This window comes from Otolemur garnettii, unplaced genomic scaffold, assembly GCF_000181295.1.
Source record: "Otolemur garnettii isolate 467f Iridium unplaced genomic scaffold, OtoGar3 scaffold00002, whole genome shotgun sequence".
Lineage (NCBI taxonomy): Eukaryota > Metazoa > Chordata > Mammalia > Primates > Galagidae > Otolemur > Otolemur garnettii.
The window spans coordinates 31905174-31918082 of record NW_003852397.1 but is presented as its reverse complement, the minus strand read 5'-3'; the positions used below and the strand labels follow the sequence as shown (position 1 = coordinate 31918082).

The following is a 12909-nucleotide window of genomic DNA, read 5'->3' as shown; positions in this document are numbered from 1 at the left end:
GAGACACAGCTGAGGGTTGTCTGCCTGTGCTCATGCTGATAGGAAATCTAGAAGGAAACCGGAAAAACCACATCGCCCTCTTTAAGAACTAGAAAAACTGTCAGAAGAATTAAAATTAAACCTCATGAGAGTCTGTGGGTATGGAAAGTCACCAGCTAGCTAATATTAACATAGCTTGCAACAGAACGCTGTTGCTAGAAATAGGACAGTCACATCACTACCAGTAGGCAATTTGCATTCTGTGGACCAGCCCCTAAATTCCTCCTGGCTCTCCTTGCCCTCTGGGCATTGCATTTCTGGACGCTTCTAGACGGTGTTCATATTTGGCTCTCTGGTTTCATCAGGAACTCTACCCTAAAGAGGAAGCAGCAAGGAGAAAAACATCTATTGTGTTTGCGGGGAAGTGAGAGAACTACAAACAAATCTTTGGGCATTTGAGGAATTGCAAAGTTTCTAGATTTCATATGGTTGCTGACAAGGAGGTGCTGACAAGGACCCTCCTGCTTTCCTCACTATGGATAATCTGTTGCCTCCATCTAGATTCTCTTATTTCAAAAAATATCCTCTGCAGGCAATTAGGAAATACTTATCTACACTGAGAAACCAAAAAGCTGAAGACCAGGTATCATTTGTTTATATTATCTTTCAAATGAACGGTGCTTGTTTCTGGGGGTTGCTTTACGCTGCTTGGTGATTTAGTTTCTGCTGGTTTATGTGTTTATAGGCACAGGTCAGATCCTGCTTGCAGCTGTTCAGACTTGGCAATCAGAACAGCAAGCAGGCTTGTGAGGATTTGTTTGCGCTTGGAACGTTTAGATCCTGAGATTAAGCTGGGGTTCTGTAATGAAACCATGTGCTTTTCTTTCTTCTGAGCGGCTAGATCTAGTCTGTTAGAGTTAAATTTTGGATTCCTTGATAGCTTTTCAATGCCTCAAATACAAATTTGGAAACTAGTACTATCTTGACAAAGAAAGTGTCTGGGCCCTAGAAGTATGCTGGTCTTCTTGTATGTATTTATGGTTATGTTAGCATCACTGGGATTTGCAAAACAAAAAGGCATTTTATAGACTGTAGGTATGATCGACTTAAATAGATCATTAATGAGCCACAAAGATCGTTCAGAAGTTATTGGTCATTTTCTGGGTGTGGAGGAGAGGAGACAGAGTGCTGCAGTTTTCAGGCTTTAGAGCCAAACAAAAGCTACAATTTCTAGTAGGAAACACTAGCATGTGGGAGGATAAGCATTTAAAAACTGTTAAAAATATCTGATCACTTCTCATTTAAAATCATGCACTCATTTTACTTCTCGAGATTTATATCATTTCATCCTTTGCGATCTATGAAAAAGGTATTTCCCAAAATTGCTCTTAAGAATTATACCACATTGTTAGAAGAGAGAGCCATGTCTGATCTATTTGAATCCAGTGGTTCATGTAGCAGGGAGTGGGGCAGTGGTATATAAATGGAGAGGACAAATGTACAGTCACACTGAAGCCTGAAATAACCATACATTGCTTGCATATTGTGCTTCTAAATAGAACTGCAAACCTGTGCGGGAGACATTACCAGTGTCCTGTATTTGTTCTCCTTTGTGATATGACATGACCCACTTATAAAACCCTTCCAGGAAATGGAAGCTAGGGTCAGCAGATGGAAAAATCCTCTAATGACAGGTTTATCAAAAGTCAAAGCCTAGTGTGGGAAATGAAAACCATTCCTACTGTTCGAGAGGAAACTGCTTTTATGCCCCCACTTTAATGATTTTATGAGAGCTGAAAATTCAAACAGACTCTGTTTACTAAGGGAGCTGGGCTGGCTCAGGTTATCTCTTATTTAGGCCAGGTGTCACAACTAAAAGCAAAAAAATCTCTTGGTTTCCAAGTTTTAGCATGCTCTTGCTTTTGAAGTAGAAAGCCAGGGAACCAAGTGGGGGTGCTGAGTTTTTCTTTGCCACTTTTGCAACGTTCACAGGCTTCTCAGGCCTCATTCATCACGAGGGGAGGAAAAGTGGCTGAAAAGATAGGGCTGAAACCGTGGAATATGGATTAAATGACTTTCCCCCCTTTCTCAGTACTATAAGTTTTAAGAAATGTGGCTTATATCACTCGTACAGTTCTCTCTCTGTGTGTGTTATAGTTTATTTTAAAGCTGCTAACAGAATGCATTCAGAAGGACATCAGAATTTAACTGGAAACCTCTGACCTGGATGGAGTGGGTGGTCCCATCTCCAGTTTACAACCATCTGGGACAACCTAGGACAAGCTGGAAGTGAGCATCATGCTGAGTTCTTAACTCCCTACAGAAGTTAATTGAGAGATAAAGAAAAATAACATATTTGATTCCTTTCTAAAGCTAATTACAGCTCTGCAGACCAAATGTCTCAGAATTAGAGAAATTAGGTCAGAGTGAATCATGACTAACCTTGGAAAGCTTGTTGGAAAGTTATAAAGGAGGTTAATAACGTCTGCAGGTTTATAACCTGAATGTTTGTTACCTCTAATCCTTATATTCCTGTGAAACTGATCCTCATCGTAAAGGTGAAGGGATTGAGAGGCCACACAGTGAGAAGATACTGAAGGAAGACATGAATCCCTCTCTCGTGGCTTTGAACTTCATTCATTTTAGGTGCTTGATTCCCAAACAATCTAGAGATAGCAACTTACCATATTGCTAAGCTTTCTCCTAGAAAGTATTTCCACAACTTCAGATCTTCATATACCACTGTCATAATTTTTACCATCTACATGATTAACTTATTAATATTTTTCTGTATTTATGCTAAAATCACATTATTAAAGTTAAGTTTGGGCCAGGTGTGGTGGCTCATGCCTGTAATCCCAGTAGTTTTGGAAACCAAGGCAGGAGAATCACTTGAGCCCAGGAGTTTAAGTTTACAGTGAGCTGTGATGACACCACTGCACTTTACCTAGAGGTCAGGAGCTCAAGACCAAATTCAGCAAGAGTGAGACCTTATCATTACCAGAAATAGAAAACATCAGCTGGGTGTGGTGATGCGTACCTATAGTCCCGGCTACTTGGGAGTCCAAAGCAGGAGGATCACTTGAGCTCAGGAATTGGAGGCCAGTCTGAGCAAGTGTGAGACCCCTGTCTCTACCAAAAATAGAAAAAAAAAAAATGAGCTGAGCATGGTAGCACACACCTATAATCCCAGCTACTTGGGAGGCTGAGGCAGAAGTATCACTTGAGCCCAGAAATTTGAGGCTGCAGTAGCTATAATGATGCCAATACACTCTACCCAGGGTGAGAGAATGAATAAACAAACAAATAAGTAAACTTAAGTTTGTTTAGAAAAAAATTCATATCACTACTCTAAATGGAAAACCACTGTCATTTGCCATAAATTGAAGAATACATAAAATAAAAGCAAAATAGCATTACATTCTATCTAGGTACTGTTACCTATAAAATCTCTGAGCATGAAACTTGCTCATTCATTAAGACAGTGGATTAGCTTTTTTTTTTTTTTTCTGAGACAGAGTCTCAAACTATCCCCTGTGTGTAGAGTGCTCTGGTATCACAGTTCACAGCAGCCTCCAACTCCTGGGCTCAAGCAAGTCTCCTGCCTCAGTCTCCCAAGTAGCTGGGACCACAGGTGCCCGCCACAAGGCCTGGCTATTTTTTTGGTTGCAGGCGTCATTGTTGTTTTGGCAGGCCCAGACTGGATTTGAACTCGCCACCTTCGGTGTATGTGGCGGGCGCCTTAGCCACTTGAGCCACAGGCGCCGAGCCTGGATTAGCTATTATGAAAGGTGACAGGGCATCCTAGTACAAACGGAGAAACTCACCTGGGTGAGGATGGAAGGGAATTAAAAGGTCGACAATTTTCTCAGTCCCAAGTGATCCATTGTTACTGAATATAGTATCTACATGCCTCCTAAAATCTTCTCCCACCCCACTTAGTGTCAATTCTACGTACTTGAGGAATATTATCCCAGAACACCATCTGCTTAACCACCCTGGTGCCTTCAAATACATTCCCTCCTTCCAGCCTAGAATTCCCTCTTATACTTAAAACCTGCCCACCTGGAGGTCTCCTATGTACCTTTTAAGATTCAGGTTAACTGGGCTCAATGAAAAAAGTTTTTTCCAGTGCGGCTGGTGAATGGTGAAGTACAACCCTTCCTTTTCAAAAACATTCTGTTTGCTTCCAGTAAGACTCCTTACTACATTCTAAGTAGTAAATCATTTCCCTACTTGTCAACCTTACTCACCCATGCACACATTGATACTGGGTGTTATCTTGTTCTTTGTTCCCACAGGCTCACTTTGGAGCCTCTAAAGGCTGGTGTAAGAGTAACCCACACCTCAGGAGAGGGAACACACTGGATTGCTGTGGCTCACAGCTATTCTTGCCTTTGCTGGTCTTCTGACTAGGTCTAGAATGTTTCCACACCCCTATTCTGTGTTTCAAATCATGGACTTTGTGACAGTCACCTTGCCCCAGGTGCTTTCTTGATTAACACTTCTCAGTGCTCTTCCCCTTGCACTTGGGATCGCACAGGCAGGATTTGACATGAGCTTTTGTTGGTGGTGGTGTTATTCTTGTGATGCAGAAATCAACAGGTTGACGGGTTATTTATCAAACTGAGAACTAAATATCTCATGCTTTGCTTTCCTAGCCTCTCTTGCAGCAAGCATTTCACAAAGCCCAGTCCATAAATAGGTATAAAATCAAGACCATTAGATCAATATGCTGAAGGTTGGGGAAATTTATTAACTTCTCTATTGGAATGATTGAAATGGTGTGGTGACGGTGGGGGGCGGGGGCCGTCTGAGCCTAAGTGGAGTCTCAGACAGGTTTGGGTAGGTCTGATGAACACATCTATAAGGGTGTATGGTTGTAGTTATTTTGTTCTGATCTGAGGACAACAGCCAAGGTGTGGCTCAGATGCTAGTATTCAGCTTGTGGGGAATGACAGGGACTTGCAGGCAATGTTCTGACTACTGGAGACCCAGCAGCCTGCTCTGTAGTTCAGGTGACCAGATGGGACACTGAGTAGGAAAAGGAGAATTTGCTTCACTTTTGGGTGGACTGTAGCCTGGCTTTAGCCTGGTGAGGCCTGCAAGAACCAAGAGCCCTATGAACCTTCAGGGAGTACTGCTCTTAGGGGTCAGCAACACTTGTGTAGACATTATTCAGTGGTACCAACACCAAACAACAAGGTGACGGATTGTGAGCTCACATGGGATAGTCTGTTCTTTCTCCCTGGGAGGGCTTCTCCATTCCCATGGTTTCTAACACTACCTATTTACTGACAGCCCCCAAAGGGTTATCTCCAGGGCATTTTAGGCTTGAAAATCCAATTGCCTACTTGACTTCTCCATCTGAATGTCCTGAAAATGTTACAAACTCATTGAGTCCAAACAATGCTCATAAGCCCAATCCCCAAATCTGCTCTTCCCCAGCTTTCTCCATTAATCAACACAAAAGCTCAAACCAGAACCGTGAGAATTACCTTGGTTCCTCTCTTTTAATAAGACTGGTGAATTCTACTTCTAAAATAGTTATTGAATTTTCCATCCTCACCCTACCAACCCAGCTACACCATCCTCTCTTGCTTGAACTACAGCAATCACGCTCCAATTCGTGTCCCCACATTCACTCTTGATATCCTGCAATTCATATCCTTTTAGCAGTCAGAATTTTCTTCTTTAAATGAAAATCCTACTTTACTCCAATGTAGGGAACATGATATTTTTGTTGGCTATTTTAGTCTCAGTGTTCAGCATAAATCTGGCACAGAGGTGATAAATTTATGTAATTGAATGAATGACAGGGACTTCATAATTATTAGAGAAGCTAGGGCTGGAGAGTTTTAAGGGCTGGTGGGTTTCAGGGGGCTGAGACGCTGCTACGCAGGTAAGGGTAAGAGATGGTGAAAATAGGGTTATTATTTTTAATGAGTGGAGGCTAGTGAGATCTAGGGACAATAACATAGAGGAATTTATTTTATGAGTGTGGAACTTGTGTCAGAGGTTAGAAGATTTGCCCAAGCTCACATGGCTCATTTGTGTCAGTGCTGGGATTAGAATTTGACTCACTTAACGCCCAGTTCAGAGCTCTTTCTAGTAGGTATTGTGAGTCTCTGAACAGAGATGTAGAAAAGGAGCCGATGACTAGCAAGCAAAGAAAATAAGAACTATACAGGCCAAATCCACAAGGTAGGGGATGGCTGAGACTCAACTTATCAATAACAAATAAGCCCCTTTGATGAGAGACTGCGGCTGAGAAGGGCCTGCTGTTTTCGGCCTTGTCCCTCAATTTACACTGCCCTTCAGCAGCCTTACCAATCTGAATCTCTCCTTCTATAGGTCTGCAAGAGGAAGGCAGACCAAGGGTCAGAAAACACAGGCTGGCTAATTTCACAGACAAGAATTTGGGATGGTCTATGCTAATAGTGCCTTGCTCCCTTGAATAAAAAGACTTCTTTCTGAATAAGAAATACCATCAAAGGGCTGACCTGACAAGTCTTTCCTCTTTTAACAGTGAATCTGCTTAAAATGAGGAGAGTGGTCTTAGGGGCCAGAGGGCACACACTGCAGCTACATTTTAATTACAATTAGAATCAAATTTTGTTTTAGACGCTGTTCTAAAGTTTCTCTTCAATGGCTTAAGAAAATATTTTCTAATTGGAACAGGATCACTGGATTTTTATTTCCTGCTTTGTTTCTTAATGAATGCCAACCTCAAAGAGGGGTTGTTAAATAAATATTTGAATTTAATTTGAACTTTAGAAACTTACTTCTTCATTTTGGCTTTTATACCTGCGAGTAATACTACAAAAAAGAAGGAACCTCCTCCCTGCCCCCCACCCCACACACCTAAAAACTATACTGAGATTTGAAATATGACATGGGAATTCAGAGTTGCTGATACAGGCTCTGCCTTTGTAGGTAAAATGGTAAACATTTCACTAGAGCTTGACTTAAATGTTAAGAGTTTTTAGCTCCATAAAATAAGTGAGTTGGTTATATCTTAAGAGTAACCAGGGCAGCGCCTGTGGCTCAAAGGATGGGTTCAAACCCAACCCCAGCCAAAAACTGCAAAAAAAAAAAAAAAAAGAGTAACCAAAGTTATCCATTTTTAAAAGACTTTTTAAAAAATAAAAAGACATGAATTGAACTGATAGTTCTAATAACTTCCAAGGGGAAAACCAAAGTGTTTGCCCCATGTCTTTGGGCTTGGGTAGAGAAAAGCTTTAATCCTTCAGGACCAAGAAGAAAAGGATATAGTTATAAAATTTAAGATAGAAGGCAGATATTCTACACCACTCCTGTGAAGGAATTTGTGTAATTATACTTAATACTCAAAGTTAAAGTACTATAATAATATCAAGCTGAACCTTCATATTTTTAACTATTAAATGCGATGTTAAAAGTTGAACTATCATATTATGTTAGTTACAACAATTCCCTCTATCTGAAGGGAGAAATTAAAAAAAAAAACAAATTATATATTTACAAAAAAAAAGCTACCAGTGGTTTTTCTCCACAAGGTAAAAGATGCCTGAGTTATAATTAATACTTTGTGTAAAGATTAAAGGGTTTTTAGTCATCAGCACTCACTCTCATGGTCTTCCCTTCTCCCATGGAAGAAAATGAACCCACCACCATCCATCCTGCTATTGAGGCACTTTTAGTTCCCTCAGTCAATATTTAATCTATCACCAAGTTCTTTCAATATTATCCCTCAATATCCCTTCAGTCAGTACTTCACTTTCCCTCTCTCACTACCCTAGTTCAAGAGACCATCATTACATCTTGCTGGAAGTGGTGTAATATTACAGCCTCCTTCTTGGTCACCCTGTATCTATCCACACTACAGCCAGGGAGGTCTTCTAAACACAACCCTCAACCCTGAGCTTCTGATCATTCATCGCTTACACTAGCTTATGAATAAAGACAAAGCTCCCCAACTGAGAGGTCTGTGTGTGGTCCAGCTCTGATGTTCTTTCCTTCTGCATGGCCACCTCCCTTGTTCTCTGAACCCCAGTACCCGTCTCCTACCACACCTGTTTCTCTGCTACTTTCTGTCCATGGCCTTTATTCCAATTGTGCCCTCACTATCCTCCCTTAATTAATATCTACTCTTCCTTTTTTTCAGATCTTAATTCAATATTAATTCCCTTAGAGAAGACTTTTCTGACTTTCCCACCTTGGTCCCATCTCCTGTTACATATTTTGAAGGCACTTTGTGACGTTCCTTTGCTGTGCTGATCACAGCAGCAATTTTGAGTCTATTTGTGGGGCTATTTGATTCCCAGCACGTCCCGGTGACTAGGGAAGTGCCTGACAGATGGAAGGCACTGAATACTACTTTGTAGAATGAGTGAATGGGGGAAGGAGGGGTCCAATGAATTCTATCTTGAGACAGAAGTGCTTAAAAGAATCCTGGATATTAGGCTCTGTGATGAAAACACTTCAGATATGAATGCTTTTATATAAGTGTATTTGTGTTTGTGTGTGTGTGTGTTTCATAAGAATTACAGGGCTAGAGTGCCAGAAGGATGGAGTGGGGAAGGCATTTACACTTAAGAATCACAGGGATGGCTCGGCGCCTGTGGCTCAAGTGGCTAAGGCACCAGCCACATACACCTAAGGTGGCGGATTCAAATCCTGCCTGGGCCCACCAAACAACAATGACGGCTGCAACCAAAAAATAGCCGGGCGTTGTGGCGGGTGCCTGTGGTCCCAGCTACTTGGGAGGCTGAGGCAGGAGACTCACTTGAGCCCAGGAGTTGGAGGTTGCTGTGAGCTGTGATGCCAGAGCACTCTACCCAGGGGGACAGCTTGAGGCTCTGTCTCAAAAAGAATAAAAAAAAAGAATCACAGGGATAATTCATGAAGAAAGATAGGGATACACTTGGGAGGTTCCAGAGGAAATGACTGCAACTAATGGGTAGAAATGCAGGAAGGGGTTGTGATATAATGATAAAGATGGACTTGCTAAAAATGGGAGATAGAGGAATGGATTACCTTTTGCGGAATGCAGGGGTCTGTGACTCCTCCTTAGGAGATGTTTTTGTATCATAAAAGAGAAGATTGAATGACTTGATCAGGCCCTTCCAGCCCTGAGATTCTAGTGCAGTGGGCCATGGAGCTGGACAATTCAGATATCTTAGGAACAAAGAAAGGTCAGAGATGAATTAGTTAGAATTCACCTGTTTTATTTGGCTGGGGGTAAAAACTCCACAGTTTTAGCACGTTGCTCTAGAGCAGTGGTTCTCAACCTGTGGTTGCGATCAACCCCTTTGGGGGTCTCCTGCATATCAGATATTTACATTATGATTCATAACAGTAGCAAAGTTATAGTTATGAAGTAGCAACAAAAAAAATTTATGGTTGATGGTCATCACAACATGAGGAACTGTGTTAAAGAGTCTCAGCATTAGGAAGGTTGAGAACTACTGCTCTAGAGTCTAAGACCAAGGAAGATTGGTCTTCAAGACTGAATGTCTTTGAAGATTCAGGGAACATATAATCTTCCAGCAAGGAAAGGAAACATAGCTACATCCAGCTAAGAACTCTGGTGGAAAGTTATGTATCAGTGCCTATCTCTTCTGAATTTGATTAACTGCTGAACCACTTCTAATCCATAGTTCACAGGTTTTATAACTCTCTACAGTATAAGTATAAGTAACTAAGTATATATAGCAGTTCTCGATGGAGAGAGCACTGAGAAATTCCAGGTCATTTTGTAACCTTTTAACCACTGTTTTTTCCCTTTAATCAAGACTCTTGTACCATCAAATCTTTTCTCTTGCAGTCAATGCTGCCAACTCACTGTTTATTATGGTCCCTTGGGAAGGCGTTCCATCTTTCTTTTCCATATCGTCACAGCTGTGAAGTGTCAGAAACACCTAGAGCAGTGTTTGTTTAACCTCAGTTTTTTTTTTTTTTATCTCAGGGCACACTTGAACCTATAGTTAATCTTCTGTGATACACTTAAATTATATTGATCCAAAAAAAGAGTAAAAAAAAAAAAGAATATACTTACCGTGCTTTGTACTTCTTTTGAAAGTAATTTAATTAATGATCTTTAAAAAGTTTCATGACACAACTAAGGTTTTCACATGGCACACCATTGGAAAATCACCGACCTAGACCCTGGATTGACTTCAGAGCTATGTCTAATCTTATCATCTGCTTTAAAATTTTCTTAACTCACTAAGCTCTGATGCTTTTGCAATATGGATGTCACTAAATGGGTGAATACCAAAACTGTTGCTTTGTCTTTACTTATTTCAAAGAGAAGTGCAAACCCCTTTTTTTGTGAACAATAATGTAGTTTTTTATATAGGTTCCTAAATTTGTTATCCTATTCCACTTCTTAGACAGTTTATCTATGACACATTATTTGCTAACTTTTGTTCAGAATGGATGACATATTTTTGCAACTTGTATAGACACTTCCATGTCTTGACAGAAAAATAAATGAACTTTCTACAAATGCTATACTGCTTATAATTTGCTGTAAAGAGAGCAGGAAAAATGTTGGAATTATTTCTTTCCTGCTCATCCTAAGCAGCACATTAGTAAGGTTATTTCAGGAAATACAGCTTGAATTATGCATTGAAGAATGAATTTTAAAAATTTATTTTTTTTTTGAGACGGAGCCTCAAGCTGTCTCCCTGGGTAGAGTGCCATGGCATCACAGCTCACAGCAACCTCCAACTCCTGGGCTCAAGCAAGTCTCCTGCCTCAGCCTCCCAAGTAGGTGGGATTACAGGCGCCCGCCACACACCTGGCCATTTTTTGGTTGCAGCCATCATTGTTGTTTGGCGGGCCTGGGCTGGGGATTCGAACCCGCCACCTTAGGTGTATGTGGCTGGCGCCTTAGCCACTTGTGCCTCAGGAGCGGAGCCATGAATTTTAAATTTTTATTAAATGCCATATATATTCTAGGCATTTGATAAGGTACTTTATGTGTGTTTTCATTCAATACTCATAATAACCTAGCAAATTTAATGGTATTATCCCCATTTTATGGATGGGAGAACTAAGGTTTCAAGAAGTGAAAAAACAGGTGGTTCCTGTGACTCAAGGAGTAGGGTGCCAGCCCCATGTACCAGAGGGGGTGGGTTCAAACCCGACCCCAACCAAAAACTGAAAAAAAAAAAAAAAAGAAGTGAAATAACTTGGTACGTGGCTCATAGGTAATGGCAGCAAAATTTTAGCTCCAGATTTATCTGTTTGACTTCAGGGCCTAATTCCCTAGGGAATCTTCATGCACAGACACCTCCCATAGGTAGGATCCCTTTCTAACTTTCCTTCCCTCACTCCTTTCTTTCTCTTCTTCCTTCTTTCTTTCCCAGCATTAGATTTTCTTTCCTTTACTGAGGATAAAAGGTTAAAAATAAAATCATCATAAATATGTTGGGAAGGCACTTCACTTCTTTTTTCTTGGAACAAGGAATATAGATGGAGATCCAAGTTCTTAAGAGGTTTAAAGTTTACTCAATTTGGGGGACCTTCTTTAAGAAAATGAATATAAAATCTGGATTATTCAGGGTTCTCTAGGGAATAAGAAATATAAGATTGTGTGTGTGTGGAAAGAGAGAGAGAGATTGAGCGAACAAGCACTTGAACAAGAGCAGGAGAGAGATTTTTATTATGGGAATTGTCTCATGCAATTATGGAGGCTGAAAAATCTCATGATCTATTGTCTGCAAGCTGAAGAATCAGGAATACCAGTGATGTAATTCAGTCTGAGTCAGAAGGCCTGAGAACCAGGAGCACTGATGTCTGAGGACAAGAGAAGATGAATGTCCCAGTTCAGAGAAAGTGAATTAACCTTTCCTCTGTCTTTCTGTTCTATTTAGGTCCTCAGTGGACTGGATGACACCCCCAACTCCCACAATAGTGAGGGTGAATCTTCTTTACTCTGTCTACTAATTCAGATGCCAAACTCTTCCCAAAACACCCTCACAGGCACATCCAGAAATAATGTTTTAACCAGCTATCTGGTCCAGTCGAATTGATACCTAAAATTAAACCTCATGAAATTGTAAACATAAAATTAGATACAAAGTGAAAATTTATGTAGAATGGAATCAGAAATCACAACAAATTACAAATATGAGTGACAAATCCCACAAGCATTAAAAAATCTAAAAAAAAAGTGTTTTTTACCAATTGATGCACTCTAAAATGTTTTCTTCTTACATATTCGGGACTGTAGGGTCTTTAATCACCTCATAACATGACAATGACTTTTAAATGTTCTCTAGAGAGATATTAGAAAGAAAATTCAGATATTCCTCTAACACAGTTAGTTTATATTTGCTTTTCATTGGAGTCTAGAAAAGTTCCATAGACTAGCTTTAGGTTTTATTAGTGTCAAAATTGCAAAAGAAGAGTTTCCTTTCTCATAAAGGGCTGCATCCTGAAGGGCGGCCCTTCTGACCATCTGGAAAGCAATAGCCTCATGCAGAAGCTGAAAACATGGTGAGCAGAGTAGCCAAATATATATATTTAACAAGATATAAGATGGGTCATTAATCTTTGTGAGAGGAGAGAAACATGTGAATGTACAATTGAGCTTTCTGCTACTTCATGGGATCCATGCTCAGAAAATGACACCATTACCATGATCTGAGAGTAGAATTTTTGGCCCTCTGACATCAAAAGGTGAAGGAGAGGACACAAAAACCCTCACTGTACATTCTCCACAGACTGGTCAAAATGGCCCCGTGGTTGGTGGTCTCTTACCAGGACAGAATGCTAGTCCGTTGTGGTACTAAAACCACAAAGGGGAGAGTGGCATTAGGTGGCAGATTGAAATCAGAGGTGGAGGCTCAGCGCCTGTGGCTCAAGCGGCTAAGGTGCCAGCCACATACACCTAAGGTGGCGGGTTCAAATCCCCAGCCTGGGCCTGCCAAACAACAA

The 12909-nt window shown here is 40.8% G+C and overlaps 1 protein-coding gene across 1 annotated transcript in view; it reads left to right on the top strand.

Moving 5' to 3' along the window:
* The first annotated feature begins 207 nt into the window (after window positions 1–207).
* ATP2C1 (ATPase secretory pathway Ca2+ transporting 1) overlaps window positions 208–12909 on the top strand; it is a 154808-nt gene continuing 142106 nt past the window's right edge. The window contains exon 1 of the mRNA XM_012805976.2: window positions 208–622. Within this exon, the coding sequence (XP_012661430.2) occupies window positions 515–622 (108 nt within the window). The 5' untranslated portion in view covers window positions 208–514. The remainder of the gene's footprint in view (window positions 623–12909) is intronic.